The sequence below is a fragment of the Dipodomys spectabilis genome, unplaced genomic scaffold, assembly GCF_019054845.1.
Source record: "Dipodomys spectabilis isolate Male_0828 unplaced genomic scaffold, ASM1905484v1 ptg000140l, whole genome shotgun sequence".
Classification (NCBI taxonomy): Eukaryota; Metazoa; Chordata; class Mammalia; order Rodentia; family Heteromyidae; genus Dipodomys; species Dipodomys spectabilis.
In genome coordinates this window covers 13,166,312-13,180,533 of record NW_024870817.1, presented here as the reverse complement: position 1 = coordinate 13,180,533, position 14,222 = coordinate 13,166,312, and the positions used below count along the sequence as shown (strand labels likewise).

The window sequence follows — 14,222 nt, the reverse complement described above, 5'->3', positions numbered from 1 at the left end:
CAGTTGGGTAAATGCCCAAAAGTGGGATTGCTGGGTCATAGGGGAGCTCTATGTGTAGTCTTTTGAGGAACCTCCATAGCGCTTTCCAGAGTAGTCAAACAAGTTTACACTCCCACCAGCAATGCAGTAGGGTTCCCTATGGCCACATCCCCTCCAGCATCTCCAGCCTAGTCTCTTGAACTTCAACTTTCAGTACTTTTTACTCTATTCTCTTTCTAATGATCATTTCTGCAGTTATTCTCTAATTTTCAAATTGTGAAGAATTTAAATCACTTGTCTAGCCAATTACTACAAGAAGGTTAGATCCTATCTTTAGAATTCCAGTACACTTTCTCTTTGCCCACTGATCTATTTTATGGTCCTATATTAACAAAACAGTTAAGGTGATAATTAAATTAGAGGCAATCTATTAATAAAAACTGTTAAAATAACCAGTAGACATTTGTGCATTTTTTCAAATATTAGCTATCAATTATGAGCTCAGGAAAGATTATTTTACACTAGCTGTGGCAAAAGATCACTCTGGAATAGATCTGGCCTGGCTAGGAAAGGGCTTCTGGGTAGTTACACTTGGAGTGGGACTTTGTGAGACCTCCAGTCATGATTAGAAGTGCTGGTGAAGCTCAGATGCGATCTGTGGGTCTTGGTTTCCCAGTAGACTTCAAGAATGACATTTGAAGAGAATATTTCTTTGTCTGACTCAAAGATTCCTTTTGTCTCTAGTCTAATTATGTACAGGCACCCATCTGTACACTATTCAATTTTAGATGGTTCTTTACTTAGATCATAGCATATTCTTTGACTGTAAATGGCTGTAAGCACGATTCTCATCATCATCACAATGGAAAAGAATATTTTACAGGAAAATAAAGACAGGAGCCTTTATTGGAATATAATATGCTGAAATCTTCAGTTAAAAGAAACTATTATGAATCAGGCTTACTTAGCCATTAGGGAATAACAGCTCTTGCTACTGCTTCCATTCCTGGTATTTGCCAAATATAGCTCCTCAAAAGTGGGAAGAGTGAGTGCAGTTCTTTCCGTATTTCCATATTTACTGACAGAAAAATCAGCAAAAGTGAAGAGTAATCTGCCACAGGAAAGCCAAACAGATTTCTTCAGGCAGCACAGTAAGAGGGAGTATTTCTTGTGTGATAAGGATATGACTTATTTGGGGAATCCAGAAGGCTTTGTTGTCTCATTTCATGACAGTCATGATCATTGAAAGGATCACAGGTCCTAAATGCTTCCTTGTTTCAAATCACAGTATAAAACATGCAGCTGAAACACTTCAGCTTAGCTTTCTTGGTTTAGCCAGGATGCAAGTAGCACTTTGAAGGTTCTTCAACTTTCATTGTATAAGAGCAAGCCATCAGTAAAATGAGGTGATTGACATGTGTTGTAAGGCTGAATTCAGGTTCTGGAAAATCAAATATTGAATACTGTGGAGAAATACCAAAGGTGGAATGTGAACATACCACAACTAGTAGAACCAACTTAGATTCATTCCATTCTGAATTTTGTGAAAATTAGAGAACAATGTGAAATTATAAAATTGGCTATTATTGATATTTGGTTATACTTATTTAAAACATCTTAAAAATAACAATGTCATCAATATAAAATCTTGCCAAGCTGAAACCCTTTCCCTCTGTTTCCCAGTATAATAAGAACACACAAAGTCACTCCCTGTCCTGGCTTCTATCTGACATCTCTACTTAGACAACAGTGGACATGTGTGTGCTATTTTCCTTTGTTTTTGACATTTGCATAAATCTCTATTGCAATTACATATCACCAATATAAATTGTATGTAACTTGTACTTTTATATGTAGGATATCTTTCTATATTCAGCTTTATGAAAGTTTACACTTTTGGATGTAGCCCTGTTTTGAGATCTACCTCTGGTAAAAAATATTGAACAAATAAGTTCTTTTCAGATACTTCATACTATTCTAGTATTTCAATGCATTTTGCTTATCCATGTGTTCACTGAATACGCACAGGTTATCTCTGGATGGTAATCCCCCAGTAATAAACTCACCTAAACTATACATTTACATATATATATACACACACACATATATACATTATATATGTTTTCTTATGTGCAAAGAGTATGGGATATATTTGTAGTACATAGTCACACCTATAATGTTTGTGTGATTCATATTAGTAATAATTGTATACCTTCCTTTTGCTCACTGGCAGATACCCCAAGGTGAAATGGATTTTTTTGTTGAGCTATATGAAGTAACTTCTGGAGCAGCAATAAACAACAGTGCTAGATTTGCTCAGATTAAAGTTTTACAGCATGATGAACCTGGAAGCCTCATGTATTTTTCTGTGGGTTCTCGGCTGGCCGTGGCTCAGAGGAATGCTACTTTGATCAGCTTGCAGGTGTCCAGAGATTCTGGGACACGGTCAATGATGTCTGTGAGCTTTAGTACCCAGGTAAGCATGGAACAAATAGTTGTACAAGTAAAGGTTTTCTTCTTTAACATACAGTACATGTCTTGAAACAGTATTTGATACACTATTTTCTGAGGATACCATTATAACTCTTTTTTTTTCTTCTGTTGGTTGTGGGGTTTGAACTTAGGGACTAGGTGCCATCCCTGAGCTTTTTTGCTCAAGGCTAGCACTTTACCACATTGATCCAAGTTCCACTTCCAGTTTTCTGATGGTTAAGTGGAGATAAGATTCTCAAAGGCTTTCCTGTCCGGGCTGACTTTGAACTGCTGTCCTCAGACCTCAGCCTGTCCTCAGTCTGTCCTCAGACTTCAGTAGCTAGGATTGCAGGCATGAACCATCAGCACTTGACCATCATCAGTCTTATCTGTCTGTCTGTCTATCTATCTATCTAATTTATTGTAGATATTGGGCTTGAATTCAGGGCCTAGGCATTATCCTTGAGCTTTTTGTGTTCAAGGCTAGTACTCTACCACTTTGAGATAAAGCTCCACTTCCAGTTTTCTGGTGGTTACCTGGCGATAAGAGTCTCACGGACTTTCCTGCCTGGTCTGGCTTTGATCTGTATCCTCATATCTCAGCCTCCTGAGTAGCTAGGATTAAAGGTATGAGCCACCAGAGCCCAGTGTAACTCTAATTTTATTTACTACACTAATTCTTATATTTGCAATGTGTCATTTTATTCCTTACCAGTAATAGATTATGTTTAAAATGATAAAAAAAAGTTATCTCTTCCTTTGTTTTGACAATTAATCCAGTTACTCATCCAAGCTGACTGCTGGATGTGAATGTTCATTCTCTTTAATTTCTCAGCCAACATTGAATTCATGAAGAAGTCCTAATGATTCTACATTCAAGATGTACCCCCAGACTGAGTTTGTCTACCCTCCCTATTCAAGTGTCCCTCAGACATGTTACCACTGATTCTTGTATGAACCACTGGCAAAAAATGTCTTTTTTCCTGCCTCAGTTGTTCTTCTCTGCTGAAGTCTAACATATATCCAATACCTTTAACTCTCATGAGAATATTCAATGACTCTTCTTGACTTGACTTTTCTTGTGTTGTCTGTCTTCCAGCCATGATAGACCCTTTGGTCTGACCTCTTCCACCTCTCTCACATTCCTCACCAGCATCTCCTTCTCCTACTCACACTGGCCCTCTTCTCCACCTCCTTTTCCTCGTCTTCCTCCTCTTTCTTATCCTCCTCCTCCTCCTTCTTCTTCCATGTGGAGAGGATTCTCACTTCAGTGACATTGTGATTTCTGTTCTCCCTTCTGGAATACTTTTCCTGAGACGCGGGTGGTTCTTGATCGTTGACTTTGTGGAGCTCTCTGTTCAAACACCACATTTGAGATCCTGTATTTAGCGCAGTCTGCAGCTGCGCTCTCACTATCAGTTTGCATTTCCTTGCTTTATTTTTCTTCATAGAACTCCATTTAACAAAACAACAAATTCCCTAGCATTGTTTTCTCTGGATCCTCTGCCACAACAGTAGCTTCTCTGTGTGCAGGTGTTGTGCTTGCTGTGTGACTGTGCAGCTGTATTATGCCACCTGGGGTATCTTAGGAGGAATTTACCAGTTGTTGGCTCAGTAATAAATGAATGGATACCCTCTCTCATTTCTTGCTGGACTAAGCATCCATGTTGTACTTTCAAGGAGCCTTTGTAATAACTATAATTTGAAAAAAACTCAGAGGCACATACATTTATTTTCTTTTATGTATATATATATATATATATATATATATATATATATATATAGTGAAAATACCGTACAGAGGGGTTACAATTACATGAGCAAGGTAATGAGTACATTTCTTATCAAGCTTTGTTGCCTCCTCCTTTGTTTTCCCATACCATCCCCTGCCACCAGCTGCCCCCCTTCCCAGCCCTGAGCCAAAGTTGTAAAGTTTGTTTTTTGGCATAACGACTTGTACATCTCATTGTTGCAATGGGTCCACCTGTGCCCCTATTTAAACAATTTGTTTTTTCCCTTCCCCTCCCCAATTATTCTCCTTCCTCCTTGCCCTCTGTCTCCTTCCTATTCTCCATATTCCAAGAGAATGAAGATGTCAGTAATCCCCCTTTTGCACCACTGTTTTGTAGCATGTATACTTAGAGCACAAAGTTTAGTGTGTTCATTGTGTTCATTATTGCAGAAATGTTGCAAAGCAATCCTAACATTCATTTCCTAGCTGTTATGCTTGATTCATTCATTCTAAGCCATTGATGCTTCTAACCTCAACACTGTGTGGGTTGCATGTATTTCTCTGACTTGTCTAAGTAACTAGAATTGGTTTAAAACTCCATGCTTTTGTGGCAGTGTCATTATGGCCCATCAGTTTTTTTTTAAACAGAAGTAGAACTTTTTTCTTAAGACATGAGAACTTACTGGTGTGATGAGAGGTATGTCAGTCTCATCTAAATGTTCTCATTTACTTTCCAGGAGTTGAGGAGTGCTGAAACCATTGGTCGTACTCTCTTATCTCCAGCTGTTCCTGGGAAAGATTTTGTGAAAACCGAAGGCACACTAGTCTTTGAACCTGGCCAGAGAAATGTCATGTTGGATGTCATCTTAACACCAGGCACATCATCTTTAAGTCCATTTCCTAAACGCTTTCAGATTGTGCTCTTTGACCCAAAAGGTGGTGCTAGAATTGATCATGCCTACGGGTTGGCCAATATCACCCTTGTCTCAGATGCAGATTCACAGGCCATGTGGGAGCTAGAGGACCAGCTCCACCAGCCCCTGGATGAAATCATTCTTAACAGGGTGCTTCACGACATCAGCCTGATAGTGGCCACAGAGAGCACGGATGAACAGCTCAGTGCTGTCTTGCATTTGATAGAAAAGGTAAGAAGTCCTTGCCAGTGTGAGGACTTGATGGAGAAAATTTTAAGAGTGGAAATGCCAAACCTAAACAAAAGCCACATTCTGTTATCATGTCGGTTGCTATGGAATCATGGCATGGCTAACTTTTCAAAATAAGAGTAGCATGTATGACGTCTGACTCTTTACTTCCTTTGGATGAAACCGCTGCCTGTATGACACCCTCGTTTTAAAAGCTGGGAGTGATGGGTGAGCTCATACAGCAGGAAGGGCAACGCAAGTCTGAACAGCAGCAGACACAGGAGACACCTGTTCTCTGTGACTTGCCTGAAACTGGCTAGTGATTATCTTTTGCATTTGATCTTCAGGTTATTAAGTTATTATTATTATTATTTGGTCAGTCGTGCGGCTTGAACCCTGGGCCTGGGTGCTGTCCCTCAGCTCTTCAGCTTAAGGTGAGCGCTCTACCACTTGAACCACAACACCATTTCCAGCTTTCTGGTGGTTTATTGGAGATGAGAGTCTCATGGACTTTCCTGCCTAGGCTGGTTTTGAACTGCAATCCTCAGATCTCAGCCTCCTGATTAGCTAGGATTACAAGCGTGAGCCACTGGCCCCTGGCTTATGTTATTTCTTAATTTTTTTTAATCACCTCAATACTCTTTGCAGTAGAAATGGTATGCTATAGGAACTATTACCTTCTGTTTGCCTTCTGCTTTCCTGGATACTAAAAGCATTCACAGGAAAAGAGGGTTGTAGGCTGGGTGCGGGTGGCTCACGCCTGTAATCCTAGGTACTCAGGAGGCTGAGATCTGAGGATCGCAGTTCAAAGCCAGCCCAGGCAGGAAACTCCATGAGACTCTTATCTCCAATAAACCACTAGAAAACTGGAAGTGGCGCTGTGGCTCAAGTGGTAGAGCACTCGCCTTGAGCTGAAGAGCTGAGGGACAGCAGCCAGGCCCAGAATTCAGGCCCCATGACCAGAAAAAAAAAGAAAAAGAAAAAGAAAAAAAAGATGTTTCTTGTTAAGATATTTCTTATCAACATTATTTACAGACAAATATAAGAAGTTTTAGTAGACACGTATGTATTTAGGTATTCAAAATATTATCAATGGGTTTTGAAATGTCATACCTATTTTACTATATGGTATCCCTAAATAGATAATGCTTGAAGTACAGAAAAAAAAATTATAGGTAAGGAGAAGAGGCCATGTCAAACTGCTTGTACAGCAAAGAGAAATACTGCTATTTCATGTAAAGAATGACCTAGATATAGTAGCTTCTATCAGGAAGTATTATTTCTTAATTTCCTAATGACAGAGTGGCATGGAACAAAGGCAACTTGATTTTGGCCAAGAAGAGCCTAGTAACTACATGTTAAAGTAGGAAAGAGAACTTTGGGCTAGTTGGTCACACCTGGAATCCCAGCAATTCAAGGGGCAGAGAACAAAAGGATTGTAGGTTGAGGCCAGCCTCATCAAAAAGAAGCATGACTCTACCTTGATCCATATGGCTGGATGATGTCCCAAATTTGAATCATGGTATTGAAAGTGTGTGTGTGTATGTGTGTGTGTATGTGTGTGTGTGTGTGTGTGTGAGAGAGGGGGGGAGGGAGAGAAAGAAAGCGAGAGAGAAATGGGAAAGGAAAGAGGAAGGACAGGGAGAGAGAAGTGAGTGTTTTAGAGAGTTAAAAAGAAATCTGGGCACTTTTTCACAGTATATATATATATATATATATATATATATATATATATATATATATATTACTTTTTCCATATATGATTATTTTCTCAGTATATATTATTGGTTAGGAATTAGTGCTTATTTCAGGAGAGTGATTTAATGGGGCATCTTATTATGATACATTTTGATTTCTGTGCTGTACTGAACAGAAATGCCCTATTTCCTTGAAGTTTGAGTAAATGTTTGGTCACGTATAGTTCTTGGGTCACACACAGCTGTTAGTGTTTGCGCATGATGGACACTAACAGGCATTGTGTTCAAGAACCACAGTATGGTATGGAACATTTGTTCAAATACATGTGTGGCAAGAATACTTCCTTTGGCATCACTTCTTAAAAAAGAAAGTTGGAGAATTAAGAGTTGTTAGGAAGGGCCTGGGCCATAACAATGCAATGGAGCTGAACATTTCTATTGCCTAGTAGTTTTGTTGAGATACACAAATAATGAGATGAATATAATGAGACACACAAAGACTCTGTGTTACAGTTGTTTAAAGTGCTCAGTGCAGGAACAAGTTGTGCAGGTTTGTAGCAGCCATCAGCTGTACATACCTTAGTGTGTCAAGGCTATATTAGTGAGTTTGTAGAAGTACACATTAATGATATAATGATGTAATTGCCTAACAACAGACCTTTCAGAATGTGTTTCCATCAAAGTGATGCAAGATAATACATACTTTACCCTAGACTGAAAAAGAAGAGCACTTAAGATCTAGATGGTCAAATATAGATGAGGTTATAAAATTTAGCCAATAAAAATAGAAGATAGCTATAGATTAGGAATTTCTAGACAGAATTTGGCTGTGTAAAATTTACATTTTCCTAGGCCAGACACGATTTGACCAAACTTATTATGAAAGTTGTCAGATGCCTTACTAACAATCTCCGTCCTTAAAACTCTGCTGCATTTAATATTCTAATTTTCAGTTTGGTCAGGTTTAGTTTCATGGTTATTGAAGCTTGGTAGACATGAGTCAGAAGGCCTCATTTTGTATTCTGGAACACATGAAGGGTGAGAGAAATGACATGTGTGAAAGTTGATAGGCCATCCTTACTTCCTAAGACCTCCTCTTTTTCATTTCTTCCCTGTGGCTGAGTCAGGTCCTCTCTTTGTTTATGAGGCAATTTGGATAATTTTGTGATTTTTTTTTTAGTTGGTATAGGGTGGCCTTTTCGAGCCAGAATCTCTATACTTTTTAATATTTTATCTTTTATAGCCAATTTTATCTTTTATAACAACCACTAAGGTTGTTGTTATTTTGTGGTATTGAAATTTGAAATCAGAGATGTTTACTTGCCAGTCCCATTGTTTACTCTGAGTCATGCTCTTCCTTTTTTGCTTATATTTAGTGTTTTGGATAATGTTTTATGATAGCTTTTCCTGTGATGGTCTCAAACTGTGGTTATCCTGCCTCCTTTTTCTGAATAGATGGGATTACAAGTATGAGCCACTGCATTCACTGTGTGTTACTGTTTTTTGACAAGGGAGTTGGAGATGTTGCAAGTTAGTACAGGGAGCTAGGAACACCTCCTTTGCCTGGTCAGTCACAGATGGTTCCACAGGAAAAATTGCTTATGCTCTTTCTGCCTCCATTTCCTTATCTGGAAACAAAGCAGAAATAACAACAATCTTCTCATGAAGATAAGAGAGTTTTAGCATAAAGCTCTGGGAGCTACCAAGTACTCATGCTAAAGATGTGTTATAGAAATGTTTTTTTTTTTTGGTCTCTGTATGGTATTTTCACAATTAAAAAAAATGTTTTTTTGTTTTATATTTGTTTGCCATATTGCCATTTTCCCCTATTTTTCTTGATATAAGTAAAAGTTTGCGTATCTCCAGAATTCTTTGGTATAATCTTTAATTTTAAAATTCCTGCACATGTTGCACATACACACACACACACACATACATAAATATACACATATACATGGCAACAAATAAATCTCAATTTATATTGCTGTCAAATATTTCCTTTTTTCCCCACAAGAATTTTTTTTTATTGTGAAAATACCAGAGAGAGGGGTTACAATTACACGGGCAAGATAATGAGTACATTTCTTATCAAGCATTGTTGCCTCCTCCTTTGTTTCCCCTTACCGTCCCTTCCCATCTACCCCCACCCACCCCTCTTCCCCCACTCCCACGGCGCAGTTGTAAAGTTCATTTTTGACATAATATCTTGTACACCTCATTGTTGCAATGAGTCCACCTGTATCCCTATTTAAATAATTTGTTTTTTCCCTTCCCCTCCACAAATTATACCAACATCAAATACAGTGAAATCAAGGGTTATACCATGGGGGAGGGACATACAAAGCAACAAAGAAATATCTTATAAATATGTCAGAAACAATAACCAGAAAGAAAAAAAAAAACATTAGAATCATTATCTTGGGGTTCATTTCACTTAACATCATCTTATCTGACCATTGCTGCTTGCCTCAGACATATACTAGTTATTGCAAGTAAGGGAAACCATGGGACCTATGTTTCTTTGGGCCTGGCTTACTTCATTTAATATAATTTTTTTCCAAGTCTTTCCACTTCCTAACAAATGGGGCAATGTCATTCTTTCTGATGGAGGTATAGAATTCCATTGTGTAGATATACCACATTTTCTTGATCCATTACTCTGCTGAGGGGCATCTGGGTTGGTTCCATATCTTAGCTATAGTAAATAATGCTGCAATAAACATAATTATGTTGATAGCTTTAGTATGGTCTTGTTTGTGATCATTTGGGTAAATGTCCAAAAGTGGGATTGTTGGGTCATAGGGGAGCTATTAAGGAACCTCCATGCTACTTTCCAAAGTGGTTGAACAAGTTAACACTCCCAGCAACAATGCAGTAGGGTTCCTTTCTGTCTACATCCCCTCCAGTATCTGTTGTTATTAGAATTCTTGATTATAGCCATTCTAACTGAAGTGAGGTGGTATCTCAATGTTGTTTTGATTTGCATTTCTTTTATGGCTAGAGAGGTTGAGCATTTCTTCATGTGTCTATTGGCCATCCTTCTTTTCTCTTCAGAGAAGTTTCTCTTTAAGTCTTTAGCCCACTTATTTATCAGGCAGTTATTTCTTTGAGGATTTGTTGTTGGGGGATTTAATTTTTTGAGTTCCAGTTATATTTTAGATATGAGACCATGAGACCCTTGTCTGTTGTATGGCTAGTGAAGATCTTCTCCCAGTCCATGGGCTTTCTATTGATCTTGCTAGCTCTGTCCTTTGCCATGCAGAAGCTCTGCAATTTCATGCAATCCCATTTGTCCAACCTTTCTTTGATTCATTGTGTTTCTGAGTCTCTTTTAAGAAAATTTTGGCCTGTGCCAAGGAGACCTAGGATTTCTCCTATTCCATCCTGTAATGTTTTCAGAGTGTCTGCTTTGACTCCGAGGTCTTTGATCCATTTGGAGTTGATTCTGGTGCAGGGTGATATATAAGGATCTAGCTTTAGTTTTCTACATGTAGTTAACCAATTTTGCCAGCACCATTTACTGAAGAGGGTGTCTTTCTTCCATTGTATTGTTTTAGCTCCCTTATCAAAGATTAGATGGCTATAGGTCTGTGGGTTCATTTCTGTGCTTTCAATTCTATTCCATTGGTCGGAGGTCTGTTCTTGTGCCAGTACCAAGCTGTTTTGATTACTATGGCTTTGTAGTATAGTTTGAAATTTGGTATTGATATTCCTCCAGCACTATTGTTTCTGTTAAGGATCTTTTTTGCTATTTGGGGTCTTTTATTGTTCCATATAAATTTTTGAATTGCTTCTTCTATTTCCTTGAAGAATGAGGTTAGAATATTGATAGGTACCGCATTGAATTTGTAGATAGCTTGGGAAATATTGCCATTTTCTCAATGCTGATCCTTCCAATCCAGGAGCATGGGAGGTATTCCCACTTTCTAAGTTCTGTTTTGATTTCCTTTTTCAGGTTTTTAAAGTTTTCATCATAGAGGTCCTTCACTTCTTTGGTTAAGTTAATTCCTAGGTATTTTATTTTTTGTGGTGCTATTATGAATAGAGTTGTTTTCCTGATTTCAGCCACGCTTTTCTCATTGTTGGCATACAGAAAAGCCATTGATTTTTTTTGGGGGGGGGGTGTCCGGTCATGGGGCCTGAACTCTGGGCTTGGGCGCTGTCCCTCAGCTCTTCAGCTCAAGACTAGAGCTCTACCACTTGAGCCACAGTGCCACTTCCAGCTTTTTTATTTTTGCTTATGTGTGCTGAGGAATCGAACCCAGGACCCTGCTACTTTGCCAAAGTTTTTTTTTTTATTGTGAACATACTGTACAGAGGGGTTACAATTACATGGGCAAGATAATGAGTACATTTCTTATCAAGCATTGCAGCCTCCTCCTTTTTTTACCCTTCACATCCCTTCCCAGCCTCCCCCCCATCCCCCCACCCAATCCTCCCCTCCCCCACCAAAGTTGTAAAGTTCATTTTCGACATGACAACTTGTACTTCTCATTGTTGCAACGGGTCCACCTGTATCCTTAAATGACTTGTATTCCCCCTTCTCCTCCACAAATTATACCGACATCAAATATAGTGAAAGCAGGGGTTATACTGTGGGGGAGGGACATACAAAGCAACAAAGAGATAATCTTATAAATGCGTTAGAAACAAATACATGAAAGAAAAGTTTTGAATCAGCTTGAGTAATTTGGAAATGGAATCCGTGGGATTTTTTAAATACAAGATCGTGTCATCTGCAAAGAGGGAGAGTTTTACTTCATCTTTCCCTATTTGGATCCCTTTTATGTTTGCATCTTGTCTTATTGCTGTCACTAGGCATTCTAATACTAGATTGAAGAGAAGTGGAAAGAGTGGACATCCTTGTCTCATTCCTGAGTTTAGAGGAAATGGCTTTAGTTTTTCACCATTAAGGATAATGCTGGCTGTAGGTTTGTCATATACAGCCTTTATTGTATTAAGGAATATTCCCTGGTTTCCTAGTTTTTCCAGAACCTTCATCATAAAGGGGTGTTGGATCTTTTCAAATGCTTTTTCTGCATCTATTGAGATAACCATGTGGTTCTTATCCTTGTTCTTGTTCATGTGTTGAATTATATTAATTGATTTGCATATATTGAACCAGCTTTGCATCCCTGAAATGAATCCTGTTTGATCGTGGTGTATGATTTTTTGGATGAATTGTTGAAGTCAATTGGCCAAAATTTTGTTGAGAAGTTTTGCATCAATGTTCTTCAAATAAATGGGTCTATAGTTCTCTTTCTCTGATGAGTCCCTGCCTGGTTTTGGGATGAAGGTTATGATGCCTTCATAGAATGAGTTTGGTAGGGGCTGGGAAGGTGGCTCAGTGGTAGAGCACTTGCCTTGCATGCATGAGGCCCTGGGTTCGATTCCTCAGCACCACATAAGCAAAAAGAAAAAAGCCAGAAGTGGTGCTGTGGCTCAAGTGGTAGAGCGCTAACCTTGAGCTGAAGAGCTGAGGGACAGCGGCCAGGCCCAGAGTTCAGACCCCACAACTGGACCAAAAAAAAGAATGAGTTTGGTAGTGAACTTTCTCTTTCAATTTCATTGAAGAGTTGGAGGAGTATTGTTGTGAGCTCTGCTTTGAAGGCCTTATAAAATTCCACTGTAAATCCATCTGGTCCTGGGCTTTTCTTAGATGGGAGGTCTCTTATTGCTGTTTCTATTTCAATGCTTGATATGGGCCTGTTAAGATGGTTTAACTCATCTTGATTTAGTTTCAGCATGTCGATATTTGCTAGGAAAAGGTCATTTCTGCCAAGTTCTCAAACTTATTAGTATAAAGTTTTGAGAAGTATTCCCTTATAATGTTCTGAATCTTGGTTGTTTTTGTAGTGATGTTCCCATTCTCGTCTCTGAGTTTATTTATTTGGGTATGTTCTCCTCTTTTTCTGATAAAATTTGCTAAGGGTCTGTCAAATCTGTTAATTTTTTTCCAAGAACCAACTCTTTGTTTTGTTGATTCTTTTCTATGTTTTTTTGGAGTCTAATTCATTTAATTCTGATTTTATTTTAATTATTTCTTTCTGTCTACTCCATTGGGGTTTATCTTGCTGCTCTTTTTGAAGGGGGTTCAGATGTCTCATAAATTGTTGGTTTCAGATCTCTCCAATTTGTTGATGTAAGAACTCAGAGCTATAAAATTCCCTCTGAGTAATGCCTTTGCTGTGTTCCAGAGGAGCTGGTAATTTGTGTGTTCATTTTTGTTGAATATCATGACCATTTGAATTTCCTTTCTAATCTCTTCCATGAGATTAGAGCAGTGTATTGTTCAGCCTCCATGTGTTACAGGACTTTCTTTGGTGGCTTTTGGTGTTGAGTTTTAATTTTATTCCCTTGTGGTCTGAGAGAATGCAAGATATAACTTCAGTGTTTCTGAATTTGGATGTTTGCTTTGTGACCTAAAGTGTGGTGTATTTTGGAAAAATTTCCGTGTGCTGCTGAGAAAAACGTGTATTCTGATGATGCTGGGTGAAATATTTGGTAGATGTCTGTTCAATCTAGTTGATCTATGCAGTTGTTTAGATCTGCGGTTTCTCTGTTGAGTTTTTGCCAAGTTGATCTATGTAGTGGGGATAGTGGTGTGTTGAAGTCCCCAACAATTAATGTCTTTGGATCTATGTGAGATTTGAGGGAAAGTAGTGTTTCTTGGATAAATTTGGGTGCTCCATTGTTTGGTGAATAGATATTTAGAATTGTAATATCATCCTGAAGGAAAGATCCCTTAATTAGTATGTAGCCACCTTCGTTATGTCTTCTCACTAATTTTAATTTGAAGTCTATTTTATCTGATATTAGGATTGCAACTCCCGCCTGTTTATGGGGGCCATTTGCTTGGTAGATTTTGTTCCAGCCTTTCACTTTCAAAATGTGTTTTTGTTTGTTTGTTTTTTTATGGGCAATTTGTGACTCCTGAAGGCAGCAGATAGAAGGATCTTGCTTTTTAATCCAACTAGACAGTCTATGTCGCTTAATTAGGAAGTTAAGTCTGTTAATGTTGAGAGTTAGGACTGGAGTGTTTGGTAGTTCCTTCCATGTTATCCACCTTCTTGGGAATGCGACAACTGGGTTCTTCCTATAGTTCTTGGATTCTCAGTTTGGATGCAGTTTCTTGGCCTTTATTGTTATCTTTTTGGTTTTCTATGTGTAGGACATCTTTAAGTATCTTTTGGAGGGCTG

General features: G+C 38.5%; 1 protein-coding gene across 1 annotated transcript in view; it reads left to right on the top strand.

The window, feature by feature from the left end:
• Nucleotides 1-14,222, top strand: part of Adgrv1 (adhesion G protein-coupled receptor V1) — a 479,179-nt gene that overhangs the window by 169,552 nt on the left and 295,405 nt on the right. The window contains exons 76-77 of the mRNA XM_042690972.1: nt 2,213-2,455; nt 4,921-5,328. Of these exons, the coding sequence (XP_042546906.1) occupies nt 2,213-2,455; nt 4,921-5,328 (651 nt within the window). The remainder of the gene's footprint in view (nt 1-2,212; nt 2,456-4,920; nt 5,329-14,222) is intronic.